Below are 14,781 nucleotides of genomic sequence, written 5' to 3' on the forward strand. Positions count from 1 at the left end.
ACCAGTCCTCACCCGACGAACACATGCCACAAAATGACAGCTGTCAGCTGTGACATCACGACTGGGTCCACCGATTTGGTTTGAGTTGGCCGTGATCCAAGAAGACTCACAAGTGTCGGCCAAATGTCAACAAATAGGAGGAGCTAGTAGTGACATCACCATTTGGCTGTCACCTGTGGGTCTTCCCAGGTCACAGCCAAATCAAAACAAATAGGCAGATGCGGCCGTGACGTCACTGCTAGTTCCGCCGATTTTCTCAGGTCAACGTTCCCCCTTATCGCATAGTAAAAATAAATGTAAGGCATTAACCTCCCAAACAGTGACAAGGACGCCCATCCCTAAAAGCAGAGGCAGCAGTGCTGCGCATGGATGCTGCCAAATTGCTGTGCGGTAAATCGGTTAAACCAGAAGCACCACAACCCCCCCAAATCATTATAGTTTAAATAAAAGCTAGACAATCGCACACGAAAAAATAGACATGTCTAAGAGAAGCAAAATCCACTGACTTTAATGGGATTTGTGGTTCACAAACCTGTGTATGTTTTTCCCTTGGAGAGTAGAACCTTGGTAGATTTACTCATCATTACATCTGATTATAGTATCCCCCCAAGTCATAGAACTTGATGTGTTCTCTGATCCATACAAAAATAAAGGTTTAGAACTTGCACATAGGGAGTGTTGGGATATGTATGTATGCAATAAGGAGCATACTCAGTATGGAAACAGCCTGATATTTGAAAACCATGATCCACTTTTATTAAGAGTTGTCATTGGCCAGCTTGACATGATCACCAAGCATTTTCAACTACAGTAATTATTTAGCAATAGACAAGAGTACATCCATACATATATAACCTTTTTACAGGTAAAACAAAAAAGCAATCAGTTTTTCCCTTTCATGTTTTAAGGATAAAAGCTCATTGATTATTGTTAATAAAAACAGCAGTTGTTCAACACATACAACTCTAATTGCATACATTCGAAAGATTTTGCTTTAAAATCCAAGTACAGTAGATGTCACATTAGAGTTTTGTGGTCTGACCCAAGAAAAGACACATATCTTTCTTTCTCCCCCAATCATTTAACATGATGTAAGCATTTTACTATACCGGTCATATGGAGAATTACATCTGTTTAACTTGGGACTGTTCCTGGAAATGGTACTTCCCGGTGACGTGTTTGCACGCTGAAAACAACAACAAAAATGTATCCAGTAACATTCCTGTTTGTAGAAAAATTTGTAGAAAAAGAATGTTGGCAGCCCAAGCCCCAACTAGAACCTCTGTTTAGAAGCAGCTTGCTAACACTCTATTCCACATTCTTCACAATTACATGTAAACTACAGTTCAATATACTACTTGTTCAGGTAACTGGTAGAATTTGCACCTAAGCATCAATTATATGGTAAATTAGTCCCAATTTCACAGGTAATACGTTGTGCCCTTTGTGACCAAAGTCATTCCAGTCAAAAGGTTTTAATTGGGTTTTTTTAAGATTCTATTATAGCTAAATTATTCTTGGGCACAGTGAAAAGGTCTATCTCTTTCTGCCATTAAGAGTAATGGATCAATAGAGATAGAGAGACAGATTTTTGTGACAAAGCATTATTTTTGCAGGGAATCTAAGGCAAATCTGAGAGATTCTAGTGAAAGAAGTTATCCAAAGTTAAAGCAGGAAACATTTCTTTACCACTATTAATACACTATTCGTATTCTGTCTATCCCCTTGATGGTATCATAAGTACAATAAAACAATCAAAAACTTTTGTGAAATACTTAAAGGTGAACTGAACTCTGGAAGCAGTTCATATCACCACATCAAACAACGTTTCAGAACCTCTCCGGTCCCTTCATCAGGCAAACAAAGTGATAAAGACTTCTCAATTTTAGGTAGGTGGTCATAATGTTATGGCTATTCGGTACATCAATAAATCTACAGTATATATATATATTTGTATATATTGCGATGTTTGGGGATATTAGCATATATGGTGAGCGCTTAAAAGGAGAACTATGAGGTGAGTGCTTTTCACTCACCTCATAGTTCTAGCCGACCTGTGACAATGAGACTGTCACAGGTCGGCTCAGTAGATCGGGAGGTCACCTCTCGATCCTGTCACGGCTCTCTGCCGTGACAGGGGAGGGGCTGGATTTCCCCCCTCCCCGCTCCGATCCGCCAGCGTTGACTAGCTGAACGGACGGGGCAGGGGGCGGGTACAGCTGGCTCTGCCTCTAGATAGGCAGAGCCAGCTGTTAGTCACGCAGCTGGGCGGATCCCGGCATAATTGCCGGGATCCGCTTCAGTGTCCCAGTATACCGCGAGCAGCAGACCGCGGTATACTGCAGCGTCTCAGTATACCGCGAGCTACAGCTCGCGGTATACTGAGCCTAGGGTGGCGGGAGGACGCTAGCTTGTGTCCTCCCGTTACCCTAAGGAGAACTATGGGGAAAAGCCTTAACCCCATAGTTCTCCTTTAAGGATGCAGTCCCCTCGCAATACCTTCTGTTTAAGGGCTTGGTGGCCCACTTTTAGTGTAATGAAAGTATATACCTCCACCATGAATACCCTCGCAGGGGTTGTTCAGCATAAGATTCTATTCAATACTTGCAACATAACACAAGTTTAGCCTCCTGGCTTCCACTTTAAACATTAGCACTTCTGACCCACTGGTCCTCTTGGAAGTGTTGTTCCACACTTGTAGTGGCGATGTTCTATCAAAGTTTGTGTCTGCGTTAGAATGTGTGATCGGTGATGTGGTCACACAATTTAACGTAATCCCGCCCACTTTTTCAGCGGTGGAATGTGTGACCGGTCACGTGGTCACACAATTTAATGTGATCCCGCCCAGTTTTTAATTTCAGGACCCATCAGCTGTTCCAGGGCAGATCGGTTCTCCTGCACATACAATCTTCGATGCCGATCTGCCCTGGAACAGCTGAGAAAGGGTTGGAATTCTTTACCTTTTGCAGGTCACATATTCCACATAGCTCTCCTAGCCTCACCAGTTCTCTCCCAGCCTCCCTGGCTGTTTTTGTGTGCCTCCAGCACACACACCACCTGACTCCACTTTCATTTATGGGGGAATTCCTATCCCAGTAGGAGCTCACCTGACTCCTCTCTGACTTCTGTGGGAGTCCTCCTGACCTCTGAACACAGTCTGTTCCTATTTCCCTGCAGGAGCTAATTCCTCTAGCCAGCATCTTTACCTTAAGGGCTGTGCACACGTGCAAACATCGGGTGCTGGTCACTGCTAAAGCCTGGACCCAGGACTGGAGATCTCATCCCTTCTGAATCACTTTGAAATCTCCCAGTTCCAGGATCCCAAGCAGAATCCAGACAACCTCTGCTTCCTAATAACACCCAATTCTACAGTGGGATTGCCACACAATACCACAATATATACACTAAAAACACCTGCCTAAAATTGAGTAGGTCTCCCTTATGCCACCAAAACAGCCTTGACCCGTCTAAGCATGGACACACCACTAGACCTCTGAAGGTATGCTGTGGTATCTGGCATCAAACCATCAGTAACAGATCCTTTAAGTAATGCAAGTTGTCAGGTGGGGCCTCTATGGACTTGCTTCTCCAGCACATCCCACGGATGTTCGATTGGATTGAGATCTGGAGAAATTGAAAGCCAAGTCAACATCCCAAACCCGTTGTTGTGTTCCCCAAACCATCCTTGAACCATTTTCTCAGTGTTACAGGGCAGATTATCCGGCTAAAAGAGGCCACTGCCATCAGGGAATACCTTTCCATGAAGCAACAATGCTTAGGTAGGTGGTACATGTCAAAGTATGATGAATGGCAGGACCCAAGGTTTCCCAGCAGAACATTGCTCAAAGCATCACACTGCCTCCGTCAGCTTGCCTTCTTCCCATAGTGCATCCTGGTGCCATCTCTTCCCCAAATAAGCAACATACATGCACCCAGCCATCCACTTGATGCAAAATAAAGCATGATTCATCAAACCAGATCACCTTTTTCCATTGCTCCATGGTCCAGTTCTGATGCTCACATGCCCATTGTAGGCACTTTTGGTGGCGGACACGGGTCAGCATGGGCACCCTGACTGGTCCGCGGCTATGCAGCCCCATAGGCAACAAACTGCAATGCACTGTGTGTTCAGACACCTTTTTATAGAAACCAACATTAACTTTTTCAGCAATTTGAGATACAGTAGTTCTTCTATTGGAATGGACTACATGGGCTAGCCCTCCCCACATGCATCAATGAGCCTTGGGTATCCTTGGACCCCTTTTGGTACGTTCTGACCACCGCAAACCAGGAACATCCCATAAGAGCTGCAATTTTAGAGTTGCTCTGACCCAGTGATCTAGCCATCACAATTTGGCTCTTCTCAAAGTCACTCAAATCCTTATGCTCACCCATTTCTTTTGTGCTTCCAACACATCAACTCCTGGGACAAAATGTTCACTTGCTGCCTAACATATCCCACCCACTTAACAAAAGTGTGATGAAGATGTGGCTGCCCTGAGACAAACTCATCACCACTTTTGTGTGCTGATGTCCTTGCAGGGAGCATATCATTACTGGCACTAAAGGAGCAGCACCCAGTGTCTGGAACATCTACGTACCAGTGATCTGTTGTACTTGATCAAACTGTTCTCCAGCACACTCCGCAGTCCATCATTACTGTCATGCAGCTTTCTATTAGCTGTTCTGTAATCGAAAAATGTAATGTCAGCCAAAGAAGCAGAAAGTTTCAAACATAAGTTACAACATAATAACAAGAATCAGACTAAAAGTGACGGTACAACCAGGTCATAACATTTGATGAAAGGGTATTTCTATAACAGGAATGCTTTAGCGCTCAACAATAGTGAAACTGTGCACTGAATAACAGCAATTCCTTTTGTCAGAGGTTATCACTCATTATTCAGCCAGAAAGTAACACTTAAAAAAAAATCAATATCGTTGTAGCAGATGGAAAATACAATACTGTTTGTTCCATACAGTACTCAAATGCCATCTCTTTAAAAAATGTTTTCATGTTTTCTAAATCTTTTTTTTATTAACCTTTGTAATTTGAAATGTGTACATAGTGTATAATAAACAGTTAATTGTAAATAAAAAAAATCACAGGCACTATTACAATGTGCATATTGTTTTTGATGTAAAATGGTATGCAGTTTGCTAATGAACTTGTTATGCTTTTACTGAATACTTTTTTGCATAAGTTTAATGGTAAACCTTATCCACATTTAACAAGTACGTTCCACTTAACTATCAAGACATAAATGCCAAACACAACCAAAGCAGATTACACTATGGGTGGATATCCTGGGACAACAGCAGTTATGTGCCGTAAGAGAGGAAACCGAATACATGGCTTAAGGGACAAAGACATTTAACATTCAAAAATAGTGGCTTAACTTTGTCCTTCACAAGGAGGCAAACAAGGTTGCCATGAGAGAACTTCGGAGTATAGCATAACATAATGCCCTTGGAAGATAATGACTTGTCTTTTATTGCCTTAACCCATAAAGGGAGTGCATATTGATTATTGAAATCAGTTTAATAACGGTTTCAGATAATAAAGATCAAGTAAATGATTAAGTAGGGGCTGACCACCATTGTTGTTAACTGCCCTCTTTGGATTATCTATAGTAATAACTGTGAGGATTAAAGTTTAATAAAACCTAGGAACAAAATGTAATATATTACAGCAGACCAGTCCTTAAATGTGCTGGGTTCATTAGTTTTCCTTTCTCAGGACATTTTTCCTTTCTTTACTTTCTTGATCTTGTCAGGAACACACATTCTGTGCTAAGGTGACAACCCTCACTCAATCTATTTTACCTATGGAAAAGCAGCATTGTCACACTAGGACTGAAAGTGTGTTATGAATACAGAACAGGATAACATAGACACCGGCACTCCAAGTAATGAATCAATGGCGTCTGTTTATTGACGTATGAAACATAGCACAATGCATCAAAAAGCAACGTTTCGGGGTCTCACAGGATCCCCTTCATTTTGCCTGATGAAGAGGATCCTGCGAGACCCCAAAACGTTGCTTTTTGATGCAATGTGCTATGTTTCATGTGTTACCCTGTGATTATAGACGGTTGCCATCCGTCGACTGCCGCAGCACCCGTCTTTTATAAGGAACAGCGGTTTTGAGCGCGATGGGTTCATGGACTGTATCATGAATACAGAACACCCCCTCCGCAGACCTATATCATAGGGGAGAGGTGTTCTGTAGTTCACAAAGAGAACCAGGAGCAGTGCAAACTGATATCAGTCGGTAGAGGGAGAGAGCATAGGAAGTTATCAGCTCATTGGATTTCTGGCAGCATCAATAGGTTTTTTTTGTTATGTTTTTTTTCTTATAAAACTTATCAAACAGATATAACAAAACACTTTCAGTAGTATATTTAACAATCGAAAAGGGAGCAAATAAGATAAATGCGTTATTAGAATTTACATACATTTAAAACATATATGAAGTTTAGTATAGTTCATCATAGTAACGAATAAGGGAAGTTTCCTGATAATGAATAGGGACTGAACCTTCCACCAGTCCAATACAAAATTGATAAAACTTCTGTATTTATGTAAATAAAATATACATTAAAGATATACATACTGAAGAATTTCAATTTGGTGTGCCAAATTTTCCCGTTCATCTGTATATTCCCTGATTATTTCCATATCTCTAAAAAAGGAAAATAAGCCCATCTTATATATGTTAAATGAATTATTGAAATGTATTTAACATGTAACAATAACTGTGACCTACCTTTCAGAGCTTAGACTCTGGTCAGCATAATCACTTTTCAGAGCATCAAGTTCGCTCTGAAGGAAAGAGATGCTTGTCTGGGCCTCCAGAAGCTCTTTCTTAAGTTTCTGATTTTCCTGTTGGAAACATGCAATGACAATTTATTTGCACTAATATTGTGAGCTTTACATGCTAATGTGTTACAAAAAAGCAGGCAATGAAGCCACACTAACCAATTTAAAATTGTCAACATGTAATTCTGGGTATCACCCACTAAGTAAGGAGTTGGTTTGTCTGTGAAGGTTCTCATTCATCCAGGTCAAGGTATATTTGTAAAAAATAAATCAAGCCAACTGGACTTGCTGTATTTTTCTTGAAGACGTTTCACTGGTCATCTGACTAGCTTTCTCAATTCAGAATGACTTGTACAAAAATTATCTAGGAATAGATAAGGTGAAGGTTGCTCCAATCAACATAATCTGTTTATCATAACCAGCATGGGGTCAGAGACCTCATGGAAGTAAGATGTTGATCGCATTTGCATGATTGGAGCTAGCAGGTGTTATTAAGCTGCCCAGAGAGAGGTGTTTAAACAGCATTGTATGTGCCCTATGTAAAAGTTATCTGAAAAAAAATAATGAATCAGTCCATGTCACTTACCAGAGTCAACTCATGCAATCGCTTTCTTAAAGCAGCCACATCTTCTTTTAAGTTTATGCTTTTTGATTGTTCTTCCAGCTAGTAAAATAGAATAGCAAAATTAAAAGAATAGGTTAATTAATTCAGTCATAGAGAGTTACCAGTCACGTATTCTATGTACAGTAATAGATAATATCAAATCAATAAACCAGTTTAGACTTTTCCCATGTTCTAGGAATGTATATAACAGATTATCAATTTTATGTAATTTGTTAGGATGTTTACAATGTAGATGGTGTTATGGCATGAAAGGATCTTTGGTTACCTTTTTCAGTTTCTTGATTGTCACCTGGAGCTCAGCTACTTCAGATTCATGTTGTCGCTTCAAGTCATTGAGGACTTCCTCTGCTTTTCTCTTCTCCTGGAATAGTAAACACATCAATGTAATCTGGTCATGTCCTGCTCAATGTCAACACTGAGAAAACATGGATGAAAGATACTCAATGCCTTTGATGAAATGGAAATGACTACTGCAGTACACATGAAAAGATTGGTTTGTATGTATTTTTACCATTGGTGACTTTCATCTGCAGAAAAGGATGGAAAATGAATCAGTCAAGACCGGTTCTCATCTTATATATCATGTAAGTGAAACACACATATAGCAGCTCAAAGAAAGTAAGAACATAAAAAAGATAAAAAATAATGTTTATAATGTTTTCTATAAAAGATTGTAGGGGTTGTACAGTAGACACTTCTGAAAACAACATCAATACACGTAGCCTGGCATTCCTGATCCTATTGCACCACACAGGGACTACTGGGCAATTTTTGATGATACTTAAAAGCAGACCTTTACCCCCTTTTACTAAAAATCACATAATCAGCTCTGCATCCTGATATGAATCATGTATCATTTATTAGTTACTAATTTTTTTTGCTTTTACTTAAAATTACTGATTTTCCGCTTCCTGGAACTCTTAGGCATTAGTGATGTAATCCTAGCCTAACAGGTAAATCATGGGAAGTTTACATCACCAGTGCATTACTGGGCAAAATCTAATCTGTAAACTGCAAAAATCTCAGGGAAAGGCATGTTTTTCCCTCTGATATGAGGTGCATGCTCACATGTCTTAGTCATATGTGCTAGAGATCCAGGAACATGGAGTCATCTGCTCTTATTGAAAATGGCCACTGTGAGAAGAATAGGGAATAAAATAAAAATAGGATATGCAAAAGCCTGCAAGTATCTGTTTGTAGATAGCCATTACTAAGCATTTCGAAATATGCCTTTGTTGTAATTTTTTTAATATTTTTATTCGTGGAAGAAAAAGAACAATATGAGACATACTCCAAAGTACAATTGCAGAAATACTATCAAGAGAAAGAGAACATAAAACAGCAGTAGGAGAGGGACACATTGTAATAACCAAACACAGCCAATACAGAAAGAAGAGGAGGGGGGAAGCAGTGCAGCTGCGGCCGACCTACACAAATCAGGATCCAGATCCAATACAGAGAAACGAAACAAAACTCTAAAGTCAACTACAGCTGATTTAACCCCTCATGACCAGCAACGTACAGTGTACATCACTGGCATCGGGGCTATTTAATTAGACTCCCGGCAGCAACTCTTTAAACTTGTAAAGCCGGCTGTACGCTAGAAGCGATTCTGGAGGCTCAGCTGCGTGATGAAGCTGAGTGATTTTTACCCGCCTCATAGTTCTCCTTTAAGTTTTACTCTAAGATGGCATGAAGGCCTATGTGTTTACAGTGGGATGATTACAAAAGTACTGCCTCTAAATAGTTACCTTCTTATATTATATAAAGAAAACACGCCAATTTACAATTCTAGTAAACACTGTACATAATGTATTGTGCATATCATTTAGTTTATTAACTACTGACACAAAGTGATTTTCTGCTTCATTGGACACCAGTGTAATTCCTACAACAGTATTTACAAATAGATATAGAAATATATTAAGTATATTAGGCATCTAATATCTGGATTATAAAATACAACAATTTGCCATATCTTTATATCCCTTAAAGTGACACTCAGGAGTTAAATCTTAGAAATACATTCAAGCACCTTAACTATTAACAAAAATGTACCTTATTTGTGTATCACTCAGCTGTAGATCATCAAATCATCTCTGAATTGGTGCTGACACTGTCCTTCCTTCTGGAGGGTGGCTACTTTTGTTCCCCGTGGTCTCTGTGTGTGTTGTAATGTAACCACGGCTCCAAGCTCGCTCCTGTGATGGACTACAATCTCGCGTTTAATTTACTAATTTTTATTGAGATGTATTCCATCACGAGAGTGAGTTTGGAGCAGTGGCTACTTTACAGCAGGCCATTTCTTATATTGTAATATTGTATATACTTGTATATATATGCTATATACCATTTATTAATATCATTTTACATATTAATCACTCCTACATATGTAAATAAGCATTATCAGGTCGCATCTTAATTCTTATGAATAATCCCGAAGCATGACGGCTCAGTTATAGTTTTTCAGAAATTTGTGTAGCTCTGCATTTTGTACCCAGGCACAAAACAATATGGTCATACAACATATTTATCGCTGTATCAACCACAAATGCACATTTTCCATTTTCTATACCAGCTTTGGCGAACCTATGGCACGCGTGCCAGAGTGGGCACGTGGGGCCCCCTCTGCTGGCTTGCGAGCCCAAGTCCGCATTATAAAAGGGACGCAGCGATAGCGGTCCCAGTCCAATTAGTAGTTAGTAGTTCCCTCTCTCCCCCCGCTGAACTGACAGCAGAAGAGAGGGGACTATTTCACCATTTTCGGCTGCCGCAGAGGAACACGTAGAGCTGCGGCAGCCGACAATTAAGTATTCAAAGCCTGTATTCATTAAATACAAAGCCTGCCGTGATTGACTCAGCGGAAGACAGAGGACACAGCGGGGATCATGGACAAGGTAAGAGACTGTATTCCCAATTGTGGCTCGGGGTTACTGCTTATGGTACTGAAAATTACCCCCGAGCCACACTCGGGAATACCACCATGGATCTTAGTGGGTGCATTTAAACATTATTTTGGGCTATACTCGTCTTATACGACGAGTATAGTCAAAAACCTATATTTTTTACACAAAAGTGGGGGGTCGTCTTATACGCCAGCAAATACGGTAATAACTAATAGTCATTCCTGTCCCGGCTGCAGTATTAATCTAGCCCAAGGATAATTTATTATTGCTGCGGGTAAGGGGGTGATTATTATTGCTTCATGGGGTTTTTTTTTTAATTAACTCCTGCCTAAAAACAATTCTCCCCCAGGCATCGATAATAATTGCCCCCCTTCCCCGCAACAATAATAAATTATTATTGCTGCGGGGAAGACTAGGTTTCTAGTTACGCCTCTGCTGTGTAGCGCTGACTTTCATTATAATGTATTGCTGGGACTTGTAGTCCCGCATAGCTGGTGGTATTCTGCATTGCTGTATGATAATTATACAGCAATGCAGAATAGCCCCACAGAGAGCCCATATAAACCACTTGAAAACCCTTATAGGCCACCCGAGAGCCGCACAGCCCCCCAGAGAGCCCATACATACCACCAGAGGGACCACAGAGCCCACCCAAAAGCCATAATAGACCGTCTGAGAGCTGCACAGATCCCCTGAGAGCCTGTACAGAATACCAAAAACCCCACAGAGCCCACCTGAGAGCCGCACAGCCCACCTCAGAACTGCAGAGCCCCCCTGAGAGTATTCAGGTCTAAATGAAGGGTTGGCACTTTGAGATACATAAGTTCGTTTAGTGATCCAGTTTGTAATATACTGAACTTGCTGCATGTGTTTGTTGCTTCCAAACTACTACACTAGATGGTGCTGAAAGTACATGGTAAATATATTATAATTCACATTTTATTTCAGCAAAAAATTCCTTTATATGCACTAGCAGAAATTCATTAAGTTGCTTTTCAAAGTGGGTAAGTGTAAAATAAAGTGTTTTTCCAAATGTACTGTATATTAAAAGAGAACTAATATCAAACCTTGTTTTTTATGTGTTGTTAAATCTCTTTTGGATCACATGAGTACATTTACTAATGCACTCCTGTGACCCAAACTCAGCATATAACAGGCCACTGGCTGATATAAGCTGAAAGTGCAGACTTGCTCTGCAGCTGGTAAAACCGACAATATTGTCGGGATCCACTCTGTTGCCTGGCTGAAAGCTGGCTCTGCCTCTCTAGAGCCGGAGCCAGTGGTGCTGCCCCCTGCCCTGTATGTCCCTTCAGTGAGTGATGGAGGAATAGTGAGAGAGAAGACTGTGAGGTGAGTGATCAGCGGTTTGTGATCGCTCAGTTTTCCATCTACAGAGCCAGCATGTGACAGCTGCAGTGTCACACGCTGGCCCAAAGTATTGGGAAGCGTATATTTAACTTTCTCAATACTTCTCCTTTAAACTTAAGCTAAAACTTAACCCTACTCCTCAGAGCCCTGAAACTAAACCTAGCCACTAAAATGAATTCTTACACACCCCCTCCCCCCAATTCCTAAAATACACCTAAAGCCTCCTGTGTGACAGTTTAAACAGGCCCCAAATCTAGTTATGTGATGCACAAGCCTCAGAAAAAAATTAAAGGAGAACTATGAGGTGAGTGCTTTTCACTCACCTCATAGTTCTAGCCGACCTGTGACAATGAGACTGTCACAGGTCGGCTCAGTAGATCGGGAGGTGAGCGAACACATACCAGCGTTCGCTCACCTCTTGATCCTGTCACGGCTCTCTGCCGTGACAGGGGAGGGGCTGGATTCCCTGCTCCACCAGCGCTGACTGGCGGAACGGAAGGGGGAGGGGGCGGGTACAGCTGGCTCTGCCTCTAGATAGGCAGAGGCAGCTGTCAGTCACGCAGCTGGGCAGATCCCGGCACAATTGTCGGGATCCGTTTCAGCGTCTCAGTATACCGCGAGCAGCAGCTCCCGGTATACTGCGGCGTCTCAGTATACCGCGAGCTACAGCTCGCGGTATACTGAGGCTAGGGTGACGGGAGGGCGCTAGTTTGTGTCCTCCCGTTATCCTAAGGAGAACTATGGGGAAAAGCCTTAACCCCATAGTTCTCCTTTAAAAACTTATTTTACCTCCCCTGAGTGAGCTAAATTGAGTATTAGCTGTGGGTAAGTATGTGTGGGGTGTTTAATAAATTAAATGTCAACTAATTGACAAACTGACACTACAACAAACCACACGAGGAAAAGATAATTCTACAGCAAGTGAAGTGAACATGAAGGGACCACTTACATGTTTGCATTGTGGTACCACAACAAGAGTCTTGTGTTACAAACTTTGTGACAGGTCCAGTTTTCAGGACATCTTGGTGTGTGAGCAGCCAATAATAATTATTATGCAATATGCTGTGCATTAAACACTGCAAAAATTTAAATGGGAACAAAAAGTAACAGCCTATGTCCAGAAGAAAATTTCGTAGATGAAACATTTTCATCATACGTTTCGTCAGTTGCATGTTTTCAGTGACGAAAACTAAATAAAAACTAAGTTAATAGGACTACAACTATGACGAAAATACATGGCAATTTTCTCTACTGGAGATTTAGTCGAAAAAACTAGACTAAAACTAAAATGGCATTTTAGTTTTAGTTGTATTTTAGTCATCTGCACATACTTTTTGTATCAGTGCAATCTAATTGGTCATGATCTGTCTATGAAGTTGTGGGAAGTCATAGGGCCACTCTTGCCATATTACAAAAGTACACTAGAGGGCACTGTTTTATCATGCTACATTCGCAATGTCTGTTCTGTTTTTTCCACAACCAAGTTGCAGGTTTTACGGCTTTGCTTAGCCGACGGTCTCTTTTGAGACTGTATTGTTTATCCCCCGGCTGATTCGCAGCCTATTCTGTACATGCTGTTTTATTTTCTCTCCGATCTTTTTATGCTTGTTCAGTTTCTTCTCTTTGTTGAGTAGCCAGATATTATAGTCATATATTTCTGTCATGCTACCAAAGTTTCTGGAGAACTACCAAGAACCTTTGTTGGTGGATCTAGCTTCAGGACTTTCACTCTCCTTAGACTCACATTACCCCAAAACAAGTACCATAGCATGCTAAACTAACCACTTGCAGTAATACTTTATTTTTCAAAATCAAATAAATACAAAACATCATAATAATTCCCCACACAACCTGTGGGAGCTCAATACGTACATGCTTTCTAATCCCCAATAGCCTGGGGAAATACTTAAGCACCTTACTCAATATTTTCAGTTCAATGACCAAGGAAACCAGGACTGTTTTACTTTGTGGAACTCTCATAAGGTGTATAATAAAAGGGGTTTGTATTAAAATGGGAACTTATGCAAAAAATCTCCTTACCCAAAAAAGGAGCATTATGAGACAACGTAGTGTGTAAAATGGTTTACCCTGTGTTAAGCGCGTTACATTTACCAAGTAGACATGTGCAGGGCAAAAAAAATTTGTTTCAGACGAAACAAATGAAAATGAAAAAACATATTCATTCGTTTCATCAATGGAAATGACGAATTTTGAGCCAACGGCGTAATCCAAGGGTCAATTACGATGTCCAGCGTTGTCCACGTCGATGACTCGATGAAATGTAAAAAAAAAACCTGATGCCCGCCGACCTGACCGCACGCGATGAACTCCCACTGCAAAATGACATTTTGACAGATGCCAGCAAAACAAGCAATTGGGCGGAGCTGGCGGTGACATCACCACTAGCTCCGCCCAACTGTTCATATTTGTCCGACACCTTTTGCTGTCTTCCCGCAGGTCCCGGACAAATCAAAACAAATGGGCGCCCAATTGTTGTCGTTTATTGACAGCCCAGTGTCGTTAAATAACCTGAAGACGCTGGTATGTCACTGAATGACAACAACTGGGTGGAGGCAACCATGACATTACAGCTTGCTCCGCAAAGTTGTTTACATGTGCGTAGAAAACGATCTGCTTCGACAGACCATTCTCCCCCCTTCGGCTGCGACTTTGGCTCAGCTGAGCCGAAGCATATGCATTCAGCTCGGCTGAGCCACACGGCTGCCTTTGGCTGCTGTACGGGCTATTTTGAATAGCCTGTAAAGTAGCCCTTCGGTTCAGCTTAACCGGAGGGCTCCAGCTCCAGCTTAATCCTTCGGCTCCTTTGTGAATAACACTCTCAAGAAAAACCTAAACACTTTATAGATGTGAGGCTGGCCTACTTACCCACAAATGTTAGTGATCCTCTTGGACTTTGTCTGTTGTATGTAAACATGTGTTGGTTTCTTGTTCCCCTTTTTTTTCTACTCTGCTTTATACGTATGGTTTGCAACTATTCTTGAAAATGTATAAATAAAGATTAAAAAAAAAAAAAACCTAAACACATATTTAGCATGTCTT

General features: G+C 41.1%; 1 protein-coding gene across 1 annotated transcript in view; it reads right to left on the reverse strand.

The window, feature by feature from the left end:
- Nucleotides 1–14,781, reverse strand: part of RASEF (RAS and EF-hand domain containing) — an 86,997-nt gene that overhangs the window by 18,702 nt on the left and 53,514 nt on the right. The window contains exons 4-9 of the mRNA XM_018566358.1: nucleotides 7,713–7,808; nucleotides 7,409–7,486; nucleotides 6,770–6,885; nucleotides 6,617–6,685; nucleotides 4,602–4,686; nucleotides 1,110–1,186 (exon numbers count right to left, since the gene is read on the reverse strand). Coding sequence (XP_018421860.1) covers nucleotides 1,110–1,186; nucleotides 4,602–4,686; nucleotides 6,617–6,685; nucleotides 6,770–6,885; nucleotides 7,409–7,486; nucleotides 7,713–7,808 — 521 coding nt within the window. The remainder of the gene's footprint in view (nucleotides 1–1,109; nucleotides 1,187–4,601; nucleotides 4,687–6,616; nucleotides 6,686–6,769; nucleotides 6,886–7,408; nucleotides 7,487–7,712; nucleotides 7,809–14,781) is intronic.

The sequence above is a fragment of the Nanorana parkeri genome, unplaced genomic scaffold (assembly GCF_000935625.1).
Source record: "Nanorana parkeri isolate BGI_ZX_2015 unplaced genomic scaffold, ASM93562v1 scaffold941, whole genome shotgun sequence".
Taxonomy (NCBI): domain Eukaryota; kingdom Metazoa; phylum Chordata; class Amphibia; order Anura; family Dicroglossidae; genus Nanorana; species Nanorana parkeri.